Below are 24,928 nucleotides of genomic sequence, written 5' to 3'. Positions count from 1 at the left end.
TGAGGTGAGGTGTGGGGGGAAAAGGTTTCTTAGTTTGACACTACGGCTATAAGCCATAAAGTGTCAAAAACAATCTCTGTTAGAAATTTTGGTATAAAAGCAAAAAACTATCAGTAATCACTAGAATATAAGCTCTCTGACGGCAGAGATCTTTCTTTTTTATTCCTTGGTAGTATTTCCTGTAAGGGTGCTCGGAACATAGTACATACATCTCAATGAACATTTGTGGAATGAATGAATGGATAAATCTAAAGGCTCGTCAGTCAGGTTTGGTTAAATTAAGGTCACTCATAGACTACTCTATTTGATACGTAAGTGCATAATTTTTCACACAAGAATCAAATGATACCATCTTACCCAAACTTACACGTGTTCTGAAATTTCTGCCCACTCACATCCCTGTTGTACTACATTGTCATCATCTGGTGACAATAAAGAAGGGCCACCTTAAATTTTTTAACAGCGGTATGGCAACTCCATCCTGTAAATCTCAACGGTTTTAGAACCTGCCACTGACCTCCCAGTACTGTCACCAGCTGTCTCCTCGTGCCTCCCAATTCTGTCCCTGACCACTGTCTGCCCTCGTGGAGCTTATAGTCTAGTGGTTACTACGTATTTTTAACAGAATTGAGTAGTTGCCTGCAAAGCCTAAAGCACTGGCTATCTGGCCCTCTCAACCAGGAGGCGACCTTTGCCCCCTCCCCGGCAGAGGGTCAGGCCTGAGGGCAAGCAGTGGACGTGGACTGAGGGCCCAGGGCCGCGACCACCTGGCCTCCACAGGAAAAATGCTCTGTGTCTTGTTCTCCATTACAGCTGTTCTGTTATCAGTTACGTCTGACGTTTGCTGGGCTAATGGGGTATTCCACACGCAGGAAGAGTAGTAGGTTTTCTGAATTCTCCCAATTTAAATTGCACTTTGGAATCTTACTGTGGTGTTTGGAATTTGGGTGTTTATGTCCTAGAAGTACCTCGGAAGGCGAATTCCTCTTGACAGTTGTGCTCGGGAGGGCCTAACAATTAGCTTGTTGAGGACATGGAACTTTTGGGTTTATTTGTAAAACTCTCATGTAGCTAAGCGGACAGCAGTGTGTGAAAGAGGTCGGGACTTCAGCAGGAGGGCCTACCCGTAAAAAGGCATTCAGGTCTCGAAAATAGGCACTTCGGGGCAGATTTCAGTTAAATCCTGACGTGTCTGTGATATTTGCTCCCGGTAGCCGCTCGGCGGCTCGTGTGCTGCCCTGCGGATCGAGGGCCTTGTGTCAGTGAGGTTACCCTGAACGTCACTGAAGTTACTGCACGATTTACGCGCTGGCATCTGTCACTTACTTAGTTCTTGTTGCTCTGTGGCCTTACTTCTCCCGCCCCTCAGCCCGCCCAGCTGTCACTCATTCGATTCGTCGGAAAAATCCACATCCCATTCGGGGTGTTGACGGACTGTAGAGAGAGAGACAGTGGCTGAGTTCTCGGGAATATTAGGCAGTGTCTGGAGACATTGGGGTTGTCACAGGTTGGGGGTGCTACTGGCATCTCGTGAGTAGAGGCCGGGGGTGCTGCCCGGCACCCTGCAGTGCACAGGAGACCCCATGTTGTGTGGGGCCTGGCACCCTCTGGGGGGGGGGGTTGAGGGGCGGTGTGCAGGCTCTGTGTGGACTTGGTCCACTGCAGCTCGAATTCTGCTGCATCCCGTCTAGGGTGTTCCTCGATCTCCAAGGGGTGATTCCATAGACCCCACTAGCTCTCCTTAGTTTATCTTTCTGCCAAGCTGATTGGTTCTCCTTCCATAAAAATGCAGTGCCTTGCACTGTTGGGTGTAAACGTAGGAGACTGAGAATGTGGCTCACAGAGTGAGGGGACGTTAACGGGGGCCTCTTCCCCCTCAGACTCTTGTCACATTTTCCTGATTGCCTCCTGTCCCCCCAAACCTCTGGAGGCTCATGCATGGACCAGTCCATTTTTAAATTTAATTTTTATTGGGGAACAGTGTGTTTTCCCCATCAGCTCCAAGTCAAGTCATTGTCCTTCAATCTAGTTGTGGAGGGCGCAGCTCAGCTCCAAGTCCAGTCACTGTTTTCATTCTTTAGTTGCAGGGGGTGCAGCCCACCATCCCATTCGGGAATTGAACCAGCGACCTTGTTGTTGAGAGCTCACACTCTAACAACTGAGCCATCCGGCCGCCCACAGTCCACTCTTAACTGGTCGTTTTCCCCGCCACCCGCATCTGAAGGGCAGCTCTGGAGGTGGTCTCAGGAATGGGGGACAGGGGTCCCCAGCAGTCACTGTGTGTCGGTTGGGCTGGCAGAGAAAGAGCTCGTTTTCTGGTGTGTCGTCCACATGAGGCCAGGGAGCTGTCCTAACGCCCATGCCACCTTTATTTAAAACACGAGGGTCCGTTGTGAAGTCGAGTGCAAGGTCCCCCTCAGTTTCCCCTGACCCCTGACCCCTGAATGCTGGGTGCGTGTTTTGTGAGAACACGGACATGTTTTTATGTAACCACAACTCAGGTGTGCGTATCAGTGATTGAACACTCATCCTGTGTGATGCCCTCGTCCGCACCTCGTTGATTGTCCCCGTAATGTCTTCTAGAGCTGTCCTCCCGGTCGGGGTCCAGTCAGTTCAGGAACATGGGCTGTTTGTTTGTTCTTGAACCTGAACAGCCTAGAGGGAGCGGGACGCCATTGGAGGGCAGCCCTCACTGTGGCACTCCTGGCTTCCTCGGGGTGAGGTGCAGGCTTTGCACTGGGGCCCAACACCCCAGAAGGGCTGTGTCCTGGCCCTCCCTCTGGGGGTGTTCCCAGGCTCTCTGCACTGTTCCAGGGGCGCATCCAAAGCCCTCAAGGCTTCAGCCTTGCGCCCTGTGTCCCCCGCGCCAGCTCACACTGGCCCCCTGGGAAGCGGGCTTGCTTCTGCGCAGCCTCTCCTTCCCGCCTCCCGCCCCACCCCCACCGCGGGCCCTAAGGTCCCCGAGGTGCACCTGTCCTCAGGAGCCCCGCGACCTGCTCTCCCGGGGAAGTGCCTTTACTGAGTTCCTCTTGGGTTTTGTTCTGGGAACACAAGATTAGGAAGTCGGTTCCTCTTGATGGATTTAGTTTATTGTCCTGCGTTCCAGCCGCATCTGCAGCCGGGGCGAGACAGGTGGCGCTGAGACAGGTGGCGCTGAGCGCTGTGTGTGAGGCGCGCCCGCTGTCTGCCCCGCCTCCGCTCCCCCTGGAAGGCCCGGACTGGAGTCTTCGTGCAAAGATCCCCATATTCAAGGCGTCGGTAGTGTGCCTAGGATTTTCACGGTGCCCCGAGGCCAAAACAGACACCCAGGGTTCCCTTTACTGAGTCCTTAGTCCAAACGACTTAAGTATTTACGCCTTAAGAACTTAGTAGCTGTTGGAAAAAGGATTACCCATAAATTGAAGGAAACTATTTTGATTTTCGTAAATAAACCACTGTTGTTAACTAATGGGCTGTACAGCTTTTCAGACTTCAGAATCGGACTGGGTACCGCCAGACTCATTTCCTGTTGATTTTCATGCAGCCCCCCCTTTTTTTTTTAAATCAAAGTAACCACTGAAAAGCCAGTTTTGTGCAGATGTGATGTCATCGGGAAGGGTATAGCGCCACCTGCTGGTGGAACTGTGAACCACCTCACTGGCCGCTCCCTTGGTGTGTCTGCTGTCTCTGTGCTCGGCTCAACTTGAAAGTATCTAGTGGTGTCTTGTGAATTTTCTCCAGTGTCCCAGGCCTCTCGCCGCGCAGTCTGGGAGCTGGGCTTTTAGAGGCTCAGCCTCCCGGAACTGTCACTGCAGCCTGGTGGCTCTGTGTTCCCACGGGAAAGGGGGCCTGCCTATTGGAAGTCCCTGGGTGAGGGTGGGAGGAGGGATCGTTCCCTTTCCGGCAAAGAAAATGAAGTCATTTCCATGCTGTCCATCACCAGAGGGGAAGTTAGAGGACGTGCAGGAAACACAAGTGGATGTCCACTACCAGGAGTCTCATCAGCATTCACAGTGTGGCTCATGTGAAACACGAAATCTATCATCTCAAAAGTCTACTTAAAAATGGACTTTGAGAAGTAGCCTATCAGTTTTTCTTGACAAATGTGACAAATGCACTGAAAACATAAATGATTTGTCAAAATAACAAGTGACTCCCTTTATTAGATGTTCTCTGATTCTGGCCAACGCCCTTTCTCCTATTTTTGATAAGTGGATAAGATAGTACTGAATGATTATTTATTTATTTATTTTGTTTTGTTTTTTAAAGATTTTATTGGGGAAGGGGAACAGGACTTTATTGGGGAACAGTGTGTACTTCCAGGGCTTTTTTCCAAGTCAAGTTATTCTTTCAGTCTTAGTTGTGGCGGGCGCAGCTCAGCTCCAGGTCCAGTTGCCGTTTTTTAGTTGCAGGGGGCGCAGTCCACCATCCCTTGCGGGACTCGAGGAATCGAACCGGCAGCCTTGTGGTTGAGAGCCCACTGGCCCATGTGGGAATCGAACTGGCAGCCTTCGGCGTTAGGAGCACGGAGGTCCAACTGCCTGAGCCACTGGGCCAGCCCCTGAATGCTTTTAAAGAAAAAAATTTTAAAAGATTTTGCAGTTGTCTTATTTTTAAGGCCACATGTATCTGTTGACCATAAATTTTGGGAACTGAGTTATTACTTGATTTACGGTTGATCCTTGAACAACACAGGAGTTAGGGGCACCAACCTCCAGTTCAGTTGAAAATCCACAAATAACTGCCATCGGCCCTCCACATGTGATTCCTGATCGCGGAGTTGATCCTTGAATAACACGGGTTTGAATTGCACGGGTCATTGGGAAAATCCACGGATAAGTGGACCCGTGTAGTTCAGACTCCTGCTGTTCAGGGGGCAGCTGTTTATTTGAATTTGTGTGTACTGTATGACTCATCCTTTTCAAATAGTTAGATATTACCAGAGTAAAGAGGTAAATGCTTAATGTAACTTAAAGGAGAAGCTTGTTACTGTGTTAAAATTCCAGTCATTGCTTGGCCTATCATGTTCCATTCTAAGGACCCACCATAGTCCGTCCTCTCCTGTGCCACAGCTGACGCACCACCTCGCCAAGGGTGGCAAGCAAGTGAGCTGGTGCAGAATTCTTTCTAGAAACAGAGACACAGCTGCCATTGGATGATAGTTAGGATATGGAATTATGGACCATGCAGAAGATGACAGTGGTTTGTTAAGAAAGAGGGTGGTAAAAGGATGAAGTGTACCCAGGAAAACAGAAAGGTCACCAAGAACCAGCCCAGGCTGGGTTCTGGTTCCTGTTTCCACTTCCATAAGCCCTGGGGCCTACGTGCTTCCTGTCCTCGCACCTGTCAGATCTCTCCATTTCCTGTCCTCGGACCTGTCACATCTCCCCACCTCCTCTCCAGGGACCTGTCACTTCTCTCCACTTCCCAGAGGGGTTTTCTCTTCTTGGGAAACAGAAGAGCCTTGATTAGACTAGTTAAAATTTTCTTTTGGCGGGGTGGGGGATCAGGAGCCATTTTAATTTTTCATTTCTAGAATTAACCATTTCCCAAAAGATGCAGTTGTTAATATCAAATTTCTTTTTTCCTGTAAGGTTTTTCATTGGCGAACAGGACTTTGAAACAGATAATTAGACAATGAATTTATTTATCCAGTGAAAATACATGAAGTGATTAAAAGCAGAATATGCTGTGCAGTGACCTGCCTTTCTTGAATGTCGACCGTGTCATTGTTTTCTGGGGACTTTCCTCACAAGGCTCAATAGTACGTGAGCCTCATTCCTGTTCTTTCTGAATTAACAGTATTTGGGGCTTTAAAAGAAAAACCAGCTGTTGTCAGAATTTATATTCTTTTTAAGGAGGGCGCAGCTCACAGTGGCCCAGGCAGGGATCAAACCAGCAACCTTGGTGCTACCAGCACCGTGCTCTGACCAACTGAGCTCACTGGCCACCCCAGAATTTATATTCTTGATCATCCCAACACATCACCAAATTATTAATTACTACATTAGGTAGGATTGGGAGGAGGAAAAACCTTTCATTAAAGTGAGTAAATACTTGGGAGGCCGCTTTGCACAGACCCTGGGCATGTGGCAGGCTGGAGCCCATCCTGCCCGAGCTCTGTGCTAGGTGCTCTCCTCTCATGACCCCCGTCCCTAGCTCCTGATTCTTACCCCCCTTCGCAGGCTGAGGGGCTCCCATCGGCCATTCGTGCAGAGCTGTGTCCTCTCCATGGCGGCCAAGCGAGCAAACCACAGCCGTGTTTTCCTCACTGAGACCAAGTGTCCATTGTTCCTACTATGGGGGGGAGCGGTCAGTGCTTTTTAATCATTCGTGAGTAATCAATAACTTGGATGGAATTGTGGTGATTATAGCTTGGTTTTCTTATATTCAGTAAGCTTCTTGGTGAACTCCTATGACTAGTGATTCTTTGATCAAGGAATTTTATTTTTTCTTTAAAGCTTAAATAGGAAGCAAAATCGGGGACTAAAAGGAAATGTACAGATCCTCCTTAAAACACATTTTTGTGAGTGTTTCTTTTCTGCTTCAGCTTCTTTACCATGGTCTTCCTTTTTCACCACAGCTTTTTTGTACCAACAAGGTTTTATTTAAGAGAGGGATAGCAGTTGGACTAGATAATCAGGAATGGAGAAAATAAAGTTAACTTGTCAACTTCCTGTCACATACAGATGTAAGAAGTGGCAGGGCTTCTTAGCGTTTAGTTTTAGCAGGCAAGGAACTTGAGTAGCAGGAACAGGTCAGTGTCGGGACTTCACTCCTGCCTGGCTGTGTCCCCAGAACTCTGCTTAGATGTCACTGTGCCTTCTCTACGCCTTTGATAAAAGACCCCGTCTTGCCCCCCCCCACCTAAGCTTCTCACCCAATTTTGTTTTTTCTTAACAAAGACAGCACCTGGTGTATCACAATTAAGTGCTCATATCGCTTCCTTGTGCCCTCCTTGGCTAGAAAGTAAGCTCCCTAACAGCAAGACTCGTGTCTTGTTCACTGCGGAGCCCCACGCAGCAGTGTCTGGCATGGAATCGATGCTTGGTATGTTTGTTGAGTGAATGCATGAGGACTCACTAATACAAACCCAGGCCTGAACATGTGCCCGGCACAAGAAGAGGCGGCAACATGCTTTCCTAACAGTGACACTCGTAAACCCAGGCCTCAGCCGAGCTTTCCAGGGAAGGTCAGTGATTCTGAGCAGTCTGCAGGCGTGGAGTCTTTTATTCTAGCTTCTTTCCAGTTCCCATTGGAAATCACAAACGATTTAAAATCTGAGTTGTAGAAACACTTGCCATTCAGATGCCTTCCGTGTTTTGAGGTTTTACAGGAAATAGGATATTCATTGTCTTCAGCTTGTACGTTTGGGAAGCATGTCTTTCTGCTTGACTGTGGGAGAATATTTGCTTTTTAAAATTGTCTTTCATTCTTCCAGGCAGAGATACTTTCATGTTTCTAGGATTTCTGTCTCAGATACCAGTGGTCAGGATCGGATCTTGGTCTAAATCTGGCAGAGAGCACCAAAGCCGCCTGGAGTGTTGTGTATATATTTTTGGCCCTCCTCAGACTTAATGGATCAGAATGCGGGGGAGAGTGCCTGGGGGTACACAAGGGCTTTAAGTTAGGCTGCAAAGCTTGGTTTTCTGCTGCAGGGGGAGCATTGGAAGACTTGAGCAGAAGAGCTGTCCTTCCAGAGGATAACTCGGGCAGTGCTTCCGGCGGCAGCGCGGTGTGAGATGGGTGGGAAGGGAGAGCGATGGGGGTGGGGGGGCAAGTCATAAATAGTAGGCCAGGCAGAGCTGGAGAGCCGGAAGGAGCCGGGCGGCAGAGGGGCTGCCGAGCAAAGCGTGGTTGTGGGCAGAGACACGGTTGAGTGGCAGCTTGCTGGGAGGGGACTCTTGAGTCCCTGCTTGAGGAGGGTGGTGAAGCGACCATTACTGTGTGGGAAAGGGGAGGCCGGTAAATAGGGGTGGAACCCTCAGGGCACTGCAAAGTTTAGGACTCTAGGAATTGGGGTGCAGTCAGGGAATGGGAATGACAAAGAGATGGGCTAACTTAAGGAATGGTGTGCCCGAAACCAGTCGGAGCGGGGCTGAGGAGGAAATGAGAGGTGTGTCGGCCAAGTAGGAGCAGGGCGGAGGTGTGGCTGTTGCCTCATCCAGGGGGAGATGGGGGGTATTGACTGGCGGCAGAGGATGCGTGCTTGCAAGCTACGACCGGTGAGACTTGGGGAGCCCCTCGCAGCACTGCTGAGGCCGTGAGCTTACTTGCAGGCACCTAGGAAATGGGTGCTCGGTGCTGGCAGGGACAGTGCATGGATGATTTCATCTGGGTTATCTCATTGCGAGAAACAAACCAACTGAAGCTCTAGATTAAGAAAACGAGAATTCATTACAAGGACTGGAACGCAGAGGGGCTGGGAGGGGATGGGAATGAGGAGAAGCGGGAGTGCGCTCCCCAGGGTGTGGGGGGCAGCCGGGCGTCGCCTCCACGCGTGTCTCCCGTTCAGACCTAGAGAGCCCGTCGCACTCCAGGTCTCAGTTCCATGTTATTGGGGGTAGAGTTTGTTTGGTCAGATGGGAGCTGGGTACCTGCCCCTGCTCTGTCAGCTGTGACGGGGTTGGTGGTGGGGAGATGGGGTGGTGTAGTGTGACATGCTGCCAGGAGCCGCGGACCAGCCCAAGACGGGGGCTTGGAGGATGGGCAGTGGGGCAGCTCTTAGAATAGCTGGTCTAGAAGCTGAAGAGACCCCCCCACATACACACACACACACACTGCCACCAAGAAAAAAGTGCAAAGCAGCTATGAAGACGGGTCCAGTCCTTACTGCCTCGTGGGACAGAGGACAGGAGGGGGCGTGGCTGGTTGGGGAGCGGATGGTCAGAAGGCTTAATGGAGACGCGTATTTAGGCTCTGGCTTTGAGGTTGAGTGGTGTTTCCTGGTGGAGGGGAAGAGAGGGCAAAGGGCATTCTGAGCAGAGGGAGAATGAAGCACTTAGCAACGTAGTATCTAGCATGTAGAAGCACTTGATACATTTTATTGTTGATTAAAAATAATCTGCCTACATCTGTTTTGAAGCTCTGCCTTTAAACCTAGTTTGGTGGCTTGGAATGGATCAGCTTAGTTACCTGGGACAGAATGGGTCTGCTCAGGGATTACACGTTACACTGTCCTGAGACTTAGATGAACAGTAGGCAAAGGGCTTAGAGCCGGGACACAGCCGGGTGCTGTGGGGGACCCCCCTCCTGCCTGGTGGTGCTCAGAGTGAGGGGCCTCAGAAGGACTAGACAAGGCCAGGAGGAAGGAAGCCGAGTCTCCTGCGTCCTGGATGTGATGTCTTCCTCACACCCCCTTACCCCCTTTTGGGGGATAAGATCCTCGGGGAGCTGCTGGATGTTGCCCTCTCCTTTCTGGTCTTACACTTGGTAATGTTGTTGAGCGTAGAATTCTTGTTGGAATTAGTTTCCTTCCAGCTTCCAGTGGTGCTGGTTGGTTCTAGAGCCTGCAAATAGCACCCGTTTCTTCATCTGGGTTTCTGACCTGGGATGTATCTTGGTGCTGGTTTCTGTCCATTATGCTGGGCCCTTGGTGCAGAGGCTCAGTCTGGAAACTTAGCTGGTTCTACAGGGATTGTCGGGGCCGTGAAGTGTGGCTTCCGTTGTGCCTCCTCATTTCTGGAGTGATTTGGAAGTGCTCGGAGCCTGTGGCGGTTTTGCACACTTTCCCATGTAGGTGTTTCCTCGTTCTTGCTCCAAAGACTTGTCTAGTGTCCCGCAGTCATGCCGGTGCTGGGTGCAAAGTTGCTTTTTTTACTGCAGAAGTTGAGCTGTCAGCTGGGCAAAACCTACGTTGGGAGAAAGCTGGAGATCTTTTCAGGGCATATTGTGTGGTTGCCTACCCGTCTGCAAAACATACGGCAGTTCCAACCTGACTTTACCCCAAGGGATGTACTGTGTCCTGTACGTAAACCACAGTCAAGTGTTTAAAACAGATTTTTAACAAACAAGAAAATACGGGATAATTTTAAAAACAATGGAACATGTTTAGAAGTTTACTATTTGGTAATTAGGGTTAGCCCAAACTACTGCATGTAGGAGCCAGAGCACATGTGCCTCTCGTGTGCCCTGGCATACTTTCACATGCAGCCTGCTTCGTCACAGCTTGAGAGGCGGGACAGCCGTGTGAGGTCACACTGGGTGTGGGGATGCGTGGAGTCTAGAGGCCCACGGGAATTTCGTCCGGAACCTCCAGGTGGCACTGGGAGACTTTCAGTGAAAGTGCAGCAGGGCCCCAACTGGGGAAAATGGGGTCACGGCCCGGTGTGTTCCTGGCCCGGATCACCTGTGTGCACTCTGTGGCCCCGAAAGTAACTGGGGAGCCCCATACCTCTCCTGTTGGTGCCCCTAACCAACGCTCAGCTTTCTGCCAATTAGAGTGAGGGCTCTTTTTCATCCTCACGGGGACTTGGAGCAGAAGCCAGTGGCTGGCTCTCCCTCGGCCCCATCTCTGAGGAGGATCCATGCGTTGTGGCGGTGAGGGCAGCTTCCCACTGGGGTGGCGCGAAGCCCGGGTGCGCTGAGGATTCAGCGCGGCCGCAGCTCAGTAGAGCCTGGACTGGCTTCGCCCGCTGCCGGCCTGGGCACTGCTCGCTGTGGCCTCACTCTGCTGTGCTACTCCATCCACAGAAGAGCAGGATGTGCACGACACGGGACCTGCTGTCGAGAGAGAAGGAGGTGAGCAACGCAGACCCGCCATGACCGGGCTGGGAGCAGGACACGGCGCTTCAAAGTCATTGCCTGGCATGGCGCTGTACCTGAGAAGCATCCCAACATTTGGAAAATAAACAAGTCAAAGATGACATCAGGGGGAACTTTAAAAAGATTTTAACTGGAACGAAAGTGAAAACAGAGCTGACCGGTGGCTCAGGCGGTTGGCGCTCCGTGCTCCTAACTCCGCAGGCTGCCGGTTCGATTCCCGATTCTCAGCCACAAGGTTGCCAGTTCAATTCCTCGAGTCCCGCAAGGGATGGTGGGCTCCGCCCCCTGCAACTAATATTGAACACAGCACCTTGAGCTGAGTTGCCCCTGAGCTCCCGGATGGCTCAGTTGGTTGGAGCGCATCCTCAACCACAAGGTTGCCAGTTCAACTTCCCCAAGGGATAGTGGGCTGCGCCCCCTGCAACTAGCAACGGCAACTGGACCTGGAGCTGAGTTGCGCCCTCCACAACTAAGACTGAAAGGACAACAACTTGACTTGGGGAAAAAAAAAGTCCTGGAAGTACACACTGTTCCCCAATAAAAATCTTTAAAAAAAAAAAAGTGAAAACAAAACCGCCTTGGTGGGGCCTAGTGAAATCCGTGCCCTGGGGAACTCAGAGCAGAGAGCCAGGCTCCTAGGAAAACAGAAAGGTCTCCGAGGTCAGCTCCACCTTTGGCAAGAGAAGAGCAGGCGGAGGGAGGAAAACACAAAGCGGTGTACCACGAAACTGGAAGTCGGTCCTTTCTGAAGATCAAACTGGAAACCTCCAGTCAGCCCCAGGAAGATCACACTTAAACAGTTAAAACAAAGAAAAAGTCATTCAAAGGGAAATACTAATCCATTTATTTTTAAATGTACATTCTGAAAAATCAAAATGCATCAATCGTGTCATTAAATCATGACTATACTATTGTGCCAAGTTTCTCAGCTACTAACGAATAAAGAAGCCTTTTCTTACTGTACTGGGAGGTGGAAAAGTCAAGAAATAATTACAAAAGACAGTAATTTTCTCTGCCTTTTACTTCAAGTTATCCCATCTTTTGTTTGAGAACTTAAAAGGTGCATTTTACAAAAACTTAGATAAGCCCATTTTGACTTGAGTATTCCCCTCCCCCAGGTTGTAATTTTGAATAGTTGAAGCTGAGGAAAGTTTAAAGATTAGGTCAGTGAACATTCTGTTCCTTTCACCAAGATGTAGTCTTTTGTGACATTTGGGGGCCTTCTTTTCTTCTATTTCTCTCTCTGGATGTGCTTTCTGGGGAAGCATTTCTCCTGATACTTCTTCACAGCTCAGCCTGCTGCCTCCTGAACAAGGGCAGTTTTTGACATACCCACAGTGTATCATGGCGCCCGAGAACCTCAGCATTCTGCAAGTCCACAGTGACATGTCCTCAGTCGTCCCCCCGCCCCCGCCCGTGTCCTCAAATCCAGGGTGTAACCGTGCACGCAGTGTCGCTCTGGTTGTCTCCTTCGGCTCCCACGGCTTGAGCAGTCTTCCCACCTTTCTGTCTCTCATGACATTGACGTCTTTGACAAGTTCAGGCCAGTTTCTTGTCATGCCTCACATTCTGGATTTTTGTAAACGTTCCCTCAAGATTGGATTGTTCTGTTGTTGGTAATCAAGTTTCATCACTTGATTAAGGTGGTGTCCACCTCTCTTAATTGTAATAACGGTTCCATATATATTTTTTAATTTAAAAAATTTTTGTTGGGGAATAGTGGGGAACAGTGTGTTTTTCCAGGACCCATCAGTCGTTGTCCTTCAGTCTACTTGTGGAGGGTGCAGCTCACTGACCCATGTGGGAATCGAACCAGCAACCCTGTTGTTAAGAGCTCGAGCTCTAACCCACTGAGCCATCCGGCCGCCCCATAACGGTTCGAGCTCTAACCCACTGAGCCATCCGGCCGCCCCATAACGGTTCCAGTTTTAAATGAAGAAGCTGTCTCTGACCTTGTGGCTGTCTTGTAACTTAACACACTTTAACCCAGTGACTTTAGATCCACTGGTGGTCTTTACCTATGTCTGTCACTGCTCCGGAGGCCCCCAAATCGTGGTTTTCTAAAGCTGTCATTCCTCCTATGTTCATGTGCAGTCCTCTGTACAGAAACTTTACCTTTCCTCTTGTTTCTTTGTTTATTTATTTGAGTGTTTTGTGTACTTGTGTGTTCAATTTTTCAATAAGATATATTCTGTTACAATTACTGTTCCTTTTTACCTTCACATTGTCCTAAATTGGATACTGTTCCTTTTTACCGTCACATTGTCCTAAGTTGGACTCGGGGACCTCCTTCACATTACCTTTCACGTTCCACTTGTTCAGAATGTCTTCCTACTAGAGAATTATTCAGAAGGAAGTTTACTTTGTCTCTTACAGGCCCCCAACCTTGTATGCCAAACACATAGGGCTGTATGTGTTCTGGAACTCAGCCTTTTCCAGGGCTTAGAAAGGTGAAGTGTGCGTATCGCATGTGCACAGCCCCCCTGGAGGGCTTACAGGGAAACCCTTTAAAGCCCGTGGTGAAACGAATGACTGCACGCTGAATGGGGTGAGGACCGAGTGACGCCCTGTGTGTGCTGCTCCGCCGGGGCCAGCGCAGAGCTGCAGGTGAGCGACCGCTGTCCCTGGCTGTGTCTGTCGGGGGCTGTGCTGGTCGTGCTGATGAAAGAATCACCCCAACAAGTACACCTTTCTGGATTAGAACTTTGCAGCTGGTAAAGGAATTCTCTAGATGTCTCAAGGGGAGTCAATCTTTAGATTTTGGAAAATACTAAAATAACAATACTCATGCAAATACTAGACTTTGATACTTAGAGCCTCATGATGCACTAGAATATAGACGTACAAGAAACTTGATCACACTAACATTTCATATTGCTCAATTAACGAGCTATAGGCTCAGTGGATTTTGTCAAGAACCTTAAAAAGGAACCGAATCTTTGACATAATTCCATCTTTGGAAATTGCTCCTACGATTTTAACCTAATACAAACATGGGAACAGGACACGTTGGCGAAGTGCAGCGCCGTGCCTGCGGTCGCTGAGATGGGCTCATGAGTGCAGCACAGCTCCCCTCCTTGGTAAGGTGACCTCTGCTCTGGGCCGGGAGGCCCAGCCAGGTGAGAGCTGCACGTGCTCACCTTCTGCCCCCCACCCCGGACCCCCGCAGGGGCCGTGCACTCCGCCTGGCCCTTCCTCCCTGAGCTTTGGGTTCTGCCCTGGCCGTTGGCCTGGGCTGCGCAGTGACCTCCGCGTGTCTCCAGAACTTTCCCCGAAAACACACAGGCCCCCGTGAAGCCAGCTTCCTTGGGTTTGGGTAGTTTCGTTTCTGTTGGTCCAGCCCCCTCTCATCCCCCCTATGCTGGGAGGCCGCGTCTCGACAACATCAGGCCGGCATCTTACCTTCCAGGCAGGGACACGTGTTCGCGGAGCGAATGGATGTTCGGGGGATGTGACCCATAAATGGCTTAAATAACTAAAGCCACGGGGTGTCGAGAGTAGGCTGGCCGGAGCGACCGGAGGCAGGTTCCCTGAGCAGTGCGGGTCCGGCGAGGAGCCGGCCTGGACGCCTGGCGCTGGGCATGCGCAGCAGACGGGGGGCGGGGCCGCAGGGCTCCTGCCCTTGGGGGGTGCGGCTCCCGCTCTGGGGTCCCGTCCGCGTGCACTCTGCCCAGGCCGGTGGGTGCTGCTGTCCTGGCGCTGCGTGCGCAGCACAGGGGCCTCACTGGGCTCGTTGTTAGCAGCAGTGAGTCCCGGCAGCTCTACAGGTGAAGCCAGGCCGAGTGGGTGTGGTGGCGCGCTCAGCACCTTCCTCCCAGCGCGCCACCCCGGGAGCTGGCCCTTGGGGACGTGCTCCCGGGGTCCAGTCCGCTCCCGCTTGCCTTCCTCTGAAGAGCAGGGACCCTAAACTGTTTCATGTCTCGAGCCACGAGGCAATCGAGGCATTGGACTCAGAACAAACTGTGATCCAGTTTTCTTCCTTTTTTGATTTTCCTCCGTCTCTTCATGTGGAAAATACTTGAAAGGATTTGTATTAGGGGATTGGTTGTGACAGTCACTTGAAATGAGTAGCTCTCACCTGGGTTCCCCCCCACCCCCCCACCCCCCCGGGATGTCTCTTGGTATCTGGAGGCGTTTTGGTTGGCACAGCTGGGGAAGGTAGAGGCCAGGGGTGCCGTGAGCATCGTGCCGCAGACAAGGCATCCTCCACACCCACTTCTGAGGGAAAAATGTGTCTGCTAACAACAGGACTGGCACAGTTCCAAAGTGACACTGTGCACAGGCCAGCCAGGGGGACCTGCAGCTTCTTGATGCCGCCCCTGCCCTGCAGACTGGAGGTGTGCACGTGAGGCTGTAGACTCACAATGGCGCTAACCAGCCGCCAGTTGGAACCTGTAGGACATCCAGAGTGGCCTTTTCACGGAGTTTGATTGGAGATTACAGAGACGCACTTAAATGTTTGAAACTCAATAGTTCCTGGGAAAGAACAAGCAGATACTTCAGAAGCAGTGTAGAATTACATGTACGTCCGTGTGGCTGCAGTGTGGCCAGAGGAATGCCTCGTGGCTGTGCTGTGACGTCTGCTGCTCCCGCAGACCACTTCCAGGACTGTAGGTGGCACCGAGGCGGCAGGAGTGGGATGGAGGGGTGGTTGGAAATGCCCCTCGTACACCTAGACTTGCCCGCCCACATCTAGGAAATGGGTGGCCAGGACTTTGAGATCAGGTGGTACCTTCTCCGTGTCAGACGGGACGATCTACGAGATTATTCTGAGAAGCTTCTTAAATTGCAGTGGATTTTGTTTTTATTGTTACTGTGATTTTTCTGGTAACAGGATTCTAAACACTCCATCTCTCCGATACTTGTCAGTTTAACTCGGTATTTTCCTTGAGGCATTTCTAGGATTTTTAAAAAGAAATGGAGATTAGATTTATTTTTCTCCACACTGAAGAACTAAATACTAAGTTAATTTGTGGCAAGAAATGGGAGTAGGGGAAGGGTGGAGTTACATGCCCCCTAAAATGTGGGGAGAGTGTTCCCTGCAGCCCGAATGCACACACAGCCTCCTCTCTGTTTTGCTGACAAGCTTAACGTGTGTTGGAGACAGACCAGGAGCACTTCTGGACTGGGGTAATTTCGATGTAATTAGTCCACATCGGTTTTTAAAGTCCAGTGTTTAAATTTCTTCAAGGTTTTTTTTTTAATAACCTCATTTTGCTCATCTCTTCTAAGCCCAAAGTTGCTGTTCGGGACACGTTTGTCCTAGAAGGGTGTTTCCTCGAAAGGCTGCATGCAGTGTTCAGCAGGAAGGGTTAAGGTCCCAGCGACTGCGGCTGTCTTTCTAGCTCAGAGCAGCACTCCTCCAGCTTCTTTCATTATTACAAAGCAAAAGAGCCCTCTTTCCAAACCAAATCTTCATTGGACCACCAGCCAACGATACCGATAAAGGTAAGGCCACGTGACCCAGAGAACATCCCCCGTTGTCTGTATAAAGGAGGCCTGACAGGGCTCATTGGGGTGAAGGCAAATGCCTCTTTGTATTTATGAAACTCGTTGTAAGTTGAAATAATCTAAAAATTAAAAAGCAAAACTAAATTGAATGAATTAGGTGCTCGAACAATTGGAAATGGTATACAACAGGTGAACTCGATACCACAGATAAAAATGAACTCATAGGGAATCATAGACCTAAATGTAAAGCCTGACACTAGAAAACCTCTGTAAGAAAATGTGGGAAACCACTGAGACTGCGTTCGATGAAGATTCCTTAATCGTGACATCAAAGACACAGTCCAGAAGAGGACACTTGTAGATAGGACCTGGTCAAAATGAAAAACTTCTCAGGCGGCCGGATGGCTCAGTTGGTTAGAGCGCGAGCTCTCAACAACAAGGTTGCCGGTTCAATTCCCGCATGGGGTGGTGGGCTGCGCCCCCTGTAACTAAAGATGGAAAATGGCAACTGGACTTGGAGCTGAGCTGCACCCTCCACAACTAGATTGAAGGACAACGACTTGGAGCTGATGGGCCCTGGAGAAACACACTGTTCCCCAGTATTCCCCAATAAAATAAAAATAAATAAAAAGTAAATTTTTAAAAATATGAAAAACCTCTCCTTCAGAGACACAGTTAGGAAAGTGAAAAGCCACCGGCTGGTTCGCAGGTCCCGCCACTACCCCTTTGTGACTGTTGAGCTGATTTGTATCCAGAACGAGTGAGGAACGCCGGCCCTTTGAGTACTGGCCTCACGCACACGCTGGCCATTGGTGCTGCAGCAGCAGGGGTCCCCACAGACTGCCCCCGGACACGACAGCTCGGAACAGGTGTGCTGGGCACAGAGTCAGACCGTGGGAAGTGTGTCCTGTCGCATCCGTGTACGTGCAGCTTTAGAAAGTGCACACTAGCGTCAGTGATAGCACGTTAGTGGCCGCGGTGGGGGGCTGTAGAGGGGCACAAGGAGACTTGGGGGTGTCAGAGGCGCCCCAGAATGTATCAAATTGTACATTGACTGTGTGACTCCAGTCCACCTGGCCAAGCCCTGTGTTCCACTGGCCGCCACTCTTGCCATGTCCTTGGTTTCTCCCCTGACGGGGCAGGTGGGGCGGGTGGCTTTGTCGTTCGAGCCACTGAGTGGAGCCCCTCCTAGTACCCTGGTACCATGGCCTAGTGAGTGGGTACCTGCTCTGCGTCGGGCGGGTTTGAAGGGCCATGGGAGGCTCTTCACTGAACCCTCATAGCATGTGAGCTGGGCTCTATTACTGTCTTCACTTTCAGACCCCAAACCGAAGGCACAGGTTAGGGACTCAGTGGAGGCCGCCTGGCAAGGGGAGAGCCAGGCCTGGACCCCGGGTGCATGACCCCCCCGCCTCCAGCTGGCAGGTTCTGTTCAGATCGGCTGGACGTGAGAGCTGAGAGGCCAGTAACAGCAGCTTCTGTGGAAAGCCAGCCGTGTTCTTCCTAGTTTGCAGGAAGTAAGTGCAAAGACAGAGATTCCCCCCCGTGGTGGGGGTCAGGGTCCTCCCCAGCCTTGAGGGGTATTGGCGCCTTGTGTGTCCCCACCACTGTTGTCCCCTCAGACGTCCCTTCCGGTGTGTGCCCCTCGTTTCTTACAGTGCGTCAATTATGTGTGAAGTTCGGCTCTGAAGTAATTAAAGCAGCCCTCCCTGTGTGGCCTCAGCAGGTCTGAAGGGCTTGGATTGATTGATTTTTGATCACTCGCTACGTGCTAGGTTCTGTGTTCGAGCCTGGAAGCAGAAAGGGCCGTGGGCTAATGAGGTGAGACGCAGAGGGACAGCAAGACCCCCGGGCACCAGGTGGCAGCAAGATCGGGAGGGGTCACGGCCCTTCCTGTGGCCCTTCCTGTATTCCTGGGGGAAGGGTGGCCCAGGTGAGGGGCATTCAGGCAGCGTCTCGCCCTTGTCTCTGCCTCCCGTCCCGAGCTGTCACCGAGATTACTGCGGGGACCCCTAACTGCCAACCTCTGGTAGGCAAGTGAATTGATTTGTAAGGTGACATAAGGAAGTGACAGTAGAGTCAGGAAGAGAACCTCAGCTTTCTCGGTTTCTGAGTTGGGAAAACGGGGGTCAGTTTTGTGCAGGCAGAGCCCAGTTCCTGCCCTTTCAGAAAGGTCCTAAAGGGACTTGGCCCCCAGATGACTGTGAATGAAGAGATTAGGAAGGGCTCAGCGCTGTGCTGGCTGCAGTGGCACCTGGAGGCCACTGGCCCTGTGTGACTGGTGAACACTTGCAATGAGGCCAGTCCAGTGCACCAGATTTCAGCCATAGCCCTTGTGGTGCAGGCACCCCGCTGTGCCTCTGAGGCCTGGTCCACTGCAGTGACACCTGGGTTAGTGAGGACTCCCCAGAATGACACCTTCGGTTCCCACAAGCTCAGTTGGAGTGTAAGTGGCTGGCATTGGGCTATCGATACTTGATGAATTATCTGCGTAGCTTTTGTTCTGATTTGAAAAGAACAAGAACCTTTATGTTTACAAGGTAGTAAACTGAGGTACCGTGTTTCCCCAAAAATAAGACCTAGCCGGACAATCAGCTCTAATGTGTCTTTTGGAGCAAAAATTAATATAAGATCTAGTCTTATTTTAATATAATATATTTATATTATATAATTACATTATGTAATATAATTAATATAATATAGACATAAGACCCGGTCTTATATTAACTTTTGCTCCAAAAGACGCATTAGAGCTGATTGTCCGTCCGGCTAGGTCTTATTTTTGGGGAAACATGGCTCCTCCTCCCTCCTGGAAGGTCCGCTGGGAGGCCAGACCATGTAGGGCTGTGTGTGTGTGCCCTGTGTGTATAGGTGTCTGTACTTGCAGTACAGACTCAGCTTCTGCTCAGGGGGACTGGATCGCTGCCGGTGTCTTAGCGCATTAGGGCTGCACCTGAGACCACACCGTTGTCCACAGAGGCAGCGTGTGAAAGGAACGTGTCCTGTGCCCGTGTTACCCGACAGGACAGCAAACCTCTGCTCTGCGTCAGCTGCCCTGAGTTCTCTTAAAATTTGCATCAGAAAAGTGAGAAACAGGAAAATGTCATGAGGACCGTAGATGTTGAATATAGTGCACACTAATAACATGTCATGCACGCATGTCGGTGTCAGACAGCGAGCGTGTGACCATTCATTACATGAGCTGGGCTGGCGCCCGGCTGACGGGGGCTCGGCCTCCCCTCGGAGGCCCGTTCCCACCTGCGGGCCACACGAAACTAGTTAGTTTACTGTTCATGTCTCTGAATGTTCTGGTTACCACTTCTGATCTCCTAGGCATCAAAACTTAATGCTAATTGTCATCACTTCTGATACATGGACGTGCAAGCCCCCAAGGTCAGCCATTCAGTGGTTCCGACGGACTTGGGGATTATTGGGGTTGCATCCTTCTGCGACAGCCGCCTGAAGTGGCGGGGTGACCTGTGTCATTGCAGGAAAAATGTCATGACTTGGCCTGCTTGTGGGATGTGTGCTCCCTCACTTTTAAAACCAAGTATCATAGCAAATTCAGTACATGCTTGTAATGTAGTCAAATACCAAGAAATACTGATTTAAAGAAGAAAAAGGGCAGCTGGTCGGCTCAGTTGGTTAGAGCGTGAGCTCTAACACCAAGGTTGCTGGTTCGGTTCCCACATGGGCCAGTGAGCTGCGCCCCCCACGACTAGACTGAACAACTGCTTGCTGCCGAGCTGCGCCCTCCCCCTCCCTCGTCCTCCCCTCCCCCCCCTTTCCCTCCTCCCCTCCCTCCATTCCTTCTTTCCTGTCTTGGAGTGTCTTAAAGCAAATCCCCAAATCTTATTTCACTCATAAGTAAGAAGTATTTCTATCAGTTAAGGTCGGGGCCCATTGTGACACCAAACAAAGGAAGAGCAGCTCCTTCACATCTTTAAATACCCAGACCACATTCAGATTTTCCTCATTTTCTCTAAAAAGTCTGTACATTTGGGTTTTCAATCAAGATCCAAAGTCTTGTGACGTTTTTTTAAACTTTTAATGGAAAACTGGAACATGAAAATATGTCGGGTACACCTTTAAACGCGGGGCTGGCCGGGGTCGGTGGTGTGGGCGGAGTGTCCACAGGGCGCTCACTGCACCCACTCCAGCAGCGACACCGGTCCAGCCGCGGCGTCTTTGTCCTGCTGCCGGTGTGGTTAGAACCGTGTGTTGTCCTTTGGGTTTGCACCGTCTTGTTTGGAGGTTAGCTTGGATGTGGGAATGAAAGAAAAGTAGAAAAGCTGATGAAACTGGTTCCAGTTCCTCACGCAGACACCTCTCAGAATGCTGCTTTGTCTTGTTAGGCGTTGGGCCACGCAAGGCAGCAGTCTCCTGCCCCGTGTGACCCTGGGTGCTCTGTGGGCTGGCTGTGACCTGAGAGGTTTCAGAGGAGCCACCGGAGCAGAGTGGGAGGCCAAGGGCGTGCCAGGGTTGATGGAGGGACACCCCAGGGCTGAGAGCACGTGTGTGCGTGCGTGCGTGTGCGAGGCTGCTCTGTTGAAAGGTGCTTCGTCCTCTCTCACTGAAGGGCTGACAGAGCACTTTCCAGTTGTCTCATTTAATTGTTACTGCAGCCTGTGATGTGGGAACACCATCCTGATTTTGTATGAAACAGGCTAGAGTGAAAAGGATTTGGAGAAAGTCACGTTCCTTGTATGTGGTGGAACCAGAACTTGAATTACTCTGATACATTACTAAGCGCATGGCCTGAGTGTCATTGTTAGCAAGTGTGTGACAACCAGGGCGCTGGGTTCCCGGATGGTCCTTCCTGGGCTTTACAGGGCTCTTCATTAGAGGGAGATGGTGCTGCGTGTATCCTGGAGTGACCGGGCACCACCCAGGGCCACCAGGGAAGCACATTATGTTGCCAGTGAGAAATAAATTGACTAATGAAACTAGGCTAACACGTTGACTTTCAAAGATGTTGCATGTCATCTAACGTAGGGGCAGATCACATACTGGCTTTTAAGTGACTTCGATTTCTACAAAAAGCATTTCCAAAACAGAAGTTCTCAATGAAAGCCAGTGGCGCTATGGGTCACAGAGAACAGACGGGGAGCTGTCCTGTCAGCAGGTCCTGTCTTAGTGGATGAGGCTGGTCTGTGCGCTGAGTCAGCACGGCCAGAGCTTAGCAGTGACTGGGACCCAGGCCCTGGGAACTGATGGTGGGGTTTCCAGGAGGCTTTGGGGACCCGGGTAGTGCAGAGAAGAACAGAGGCAGTTCAACGTAAGTACAACTTAAAATGTACATTCACTGTGTCATTATCGAAATATTAAAAACTGCACACCCAGTACTGGAAAGTGAGAAAATATGACCAGTAATTCTAACAAAAATGCTATTCGTCTTTCTCTAAGTATATTTTTAGTTTTATAAAATAGCTAAAGTGTTACATTTATTTTTCATTTAACATGATAAACATTTCTCCAGATTTTCCTACCGTCTTCATCATTGTTCTTAGTGACAGGTAATAGTTCATCTGGTAAAAAGTTAATATTAGCTTTTTTTTTACCTGAAAAGTAGGGATTAAAAAATGTGAAAGCTTCTTGGTTCCAGGGCCCAGATAACCTGTTAACTTTGTTGAAAAAAGAAAAAAGTATATGTATAAAAGGTAATGTGAAAAATAAAAGCTGCTCCACTATTTCTGTGTCTTTCTCCACAAATTGCCACTATTAACATTTTCTTACGTATATAGAAAGAAGATTGCTCCCATTAGCATAGATGTTTGTCCTTTTCATACACACAGAAAGAAGAGCGCCGTCATTTATACACTGTCTGTACCTGTGGATTTCATGTGTCTCCACAGGGGAGCATTTGGGGCCAGCCTGCAGGTTGTGGGAATACGAAAGTTGCTTGCTTCCTGGCAGTTCCTCTCCAGGCCCCTCGCTGCCCAGGGGTGCGGGCCTCTCTGGGTGGAAGTGTTGGCTGCCTTTCTCCTGTGCCGGTGGTGGTGTTGGAACTCTGCACGCCCATCCGGTGGGACCAGCTCAGTGTCCCAGCTCAGGGCGAAGGGGGCTGCCCTGTGGATGTGCGCACACCACGTCACGTTGCTCCTGGACAGTCCCCTCCACCCCAGGTGACTGAGAGGCCAGCGTGCTAAGACCCTGGCTGTGCCCCCATCTCCAGAAACTTCTTTTCCAGATTTGATTTTTAAAAATACACCTTATACATGGAGAATAGTCAGTATAATTTTCAAAACCTTTAAATGCCTAACAATAGGTTTTGTTTTCTTCCCACCCCTTTTCCTCGGGCCACCCCCCCACACACACTCCGGTTCAAGTTGTTTCTGTCTAGTTGTGTAGGACACAGCTCCCTGGCTGGTATTATGAGCCTTATGCTCCCCCCGGCTCAGGCAGTTGGTTGCTGGTAGTCCGACGGCTGCTCACGGCGGCTCTCGCTGGCTGCCGGCCGCTCACGGCAGCCCACGCCAGCCCATGCCAACCTCCGGCTGCTCACGGCAGCCCAGCTCCAGGGAGAGCTGATGTTCACAATCTTAGCTGTAGAGGGCGCAGCTCACTGGCCCATGTGGGAATCGAACTGGCGACCTTGGCGTTAGGAGCATGGCGCTCCAACCACCTGAGCCACCAGCCCAGAAGTTAGGTTTGTCGACTAAAACTGAGTTTAATTCGGGGTGGCTCAGGCTGACATTAGCTGTTGGTTTGGGGAGGATTGAATAACGAAGCTTGTTCACAGACTAAGAAGGACTCTTAACGTGAGGTGCTGGAATCATACCGCCCCCAACGTTGCAGGCCGGTCTCACAGTGCCATCCAGGCGCATGTGTCACCTGCAGGTGAGTGGTGCCTGGGCTGGCACACGGCACACAGGGCTGCAGGCAGTCTGTGGGCCCGAGAGAAGACCACAGCTTTCTGTGTGAAAATTAGTTCGTATTCTCTTGGCACTGTTAGTATTTCAGACATTCACGCTCATGGGTGCAGTCCGTAGTGTGTGTACGTGGACACAAGAGAGGACATCAGTGTGGTCACCTGGGGTAGACGGCCGTGGTGTGGCCGCTCCGCGTCTGTCCGGGGCGCCCCCATGAGGTGTTCTGCCTTTGTGTGCTCACAGCAAGGCCTTTCCAGACAACTCTCTTGGCCAGAGGGACTTCCAAGACTGGTCGCATAGGTTGCCTTCCCACGGAGCTGGGCACAGGCCCCGCCTCTGCGGTGTCCTGGCTCCGCGAGGCCCTTCCTGGTGGCTGTCCAGTGCTGGTGACGTGAGCTGCCTCTCTGGAGTCCGTCTGCTTCCCGCCTGGCTGGCCCGAGCAGCTACGGCGTTTCTAGCTGTGACTGGGTCAGGCGAGAGCAAGGACCAGATCTCACCTTCCAAGATGCTTTTCGTTGGGAGTGATGTTTTTGTTGTCAGCAGTAAATATACGTCAGGTTTCTGTAGTCGAGACCATGGAACAATTATTTGGAATGCTTTTGTGTAGAGTAGGAAAGCTTATGTAGACTAGGAACTGGGACAGCCGAGCTTCTGGGGTCATCCATGTAATTTCCCCCAGGTGTGTTTCAATCTCAAGAAAATAAACAAGCACTGTTAAATATTTGGTGTGTGTTATATTAACCCTATGACTTTTACACGAAACCTGAGAGGGAAAATACTCCCCTGTGTATTTGCATAGGAGACGGAGACTTTGTATAAGCCATGTTTTCATGTAGGAGCTGACGTGCTCTTAAGTGATTAAAAGATGTGGCTCATTCTTCAGCTTTGTGCTCCATTGGTCAGATTTATGACTACAGCCATGTTCGGGGTCAGAAATGCAATCCCCAAATCTGAGATTTCTTTGGGAAATTCAGTCTCGCGTTAAACAGCATGGCTTTGTTTTGACTGACTCAGGAGTGCTGTCTGCTGAGACAGGGTGTGGGGCGGGGCCGAGCGTGGATGCAGGGCTGCCTGGCCTGTGGCTGTGGGCGTTCGGGGGTGTTCTGAGTCTGCTGGCCTCCCAGGGCCCCTCTTGGTGGGGGAGCAGGCTGCCCCCGAGCCAGAGGCCAGCTGGGCACCACACAAGTCCTAGAATTGCTGTGCGAACGAGCCGACAGCTGTGTGGTCGTGGGTTCAAGCTCATTGATGTGGCTTGAGGTACTTGGTTGCCAGATTGCCACTGTACCCCATTTCCTGGCCTAACTAGCCCAGGGTTTTCACGTGAGAGCTATTCTGCAAATAAATGTCAGTTTTAGATTCTTGGGTTCCCTAGTGAGACCCAGATCCTTTGTGAAAAATGCGTCGTAACAGACTTTTCCTTTTTCAGCCCACCACCATCTTTGAGTAAACCAGTAGACATTGTCATTGTACAAAGCTAGTGAATAACTGGGCATGTTTTACTAACCAGCCTGTGGTAGGGAGGCATTTTATTAGAAGTTCTGGTGAATGCTACGGTGCTCTGACTCAAATGAAACGACAGCTCTCAGAACTGCAATTTCCCCTTCTCACCTGCTTCATGAATTACTCAGCCATTGTTTATTAATTTTTCTGTGCTTATATTTCTTTCAGATCTCAGATTCTTTGAGGTGGCATTGGAGAGAGAGCATTGAGATCAGAAGATGAGTGAACTTGACCAGTTACGGCAGGAGGCCGAACAGCTTAAAAACCAAATTAGAGTACGTAGCTCATACGTGTTTTTTAAATCATTTGGATTTTAGGTCAGATGTTACCTGTTTTAGGAAAGATGGGTTACAGAATGTCTA

The 24,928-nt window shown here is 50.5% G+C and overlaps 1 protein-coding gene across 4 annotated transcripts in view; it reads left to right on the top strand.

The window, feature by feature from the left end:
- The window catches only part of GNB1 (G protein subunit beta 1), a 67,446-nt gene that overhangs the window by 19,453 nt on the left and 23,065 nt on the right, over positions 1 to 24,928 (top strand). For all 4 annotated transcript variants that reach the window (XM_033113682.1, XM_033113683.1, XM_033113680.1 and 1 more), the window contains one exon: positions 24,735 to 24,841. In XM_033113682.1, the coding sequence (XP_032969573.1) occupies positions 24,785 to 24,841 (57 nt within the window). In that variant the 5' untranslated portion in view covers positions 24,735 to 24,784. The remainder of the gene's footprint in view (positions 1 to 24,734; positions 24,842 to 24,928) is intronic.

Source organism: Rhinolophus ferrumequinum, chromosome 9, assembly GCF_004115265.2.
Source record: "Rhinolophus ferrumequinum isolate MPI-CBG mRhiFer1 chromosome 9, mRhiFer1_v1.p, whole genome shotgun sequence".
NCBI classification, from domain to species: Eukaryota; Metazoa; Chordata; class Mammalia; order Chiroptera; family Rhinolophidae; genus Rhinolophus; species Rhinolophus ferrumequinum.
The sequence above is the reverse complement of the archived record's forward strand: the minus strand, read 5'-3'. Positions and strand labels throughout refer to the sequence as shown.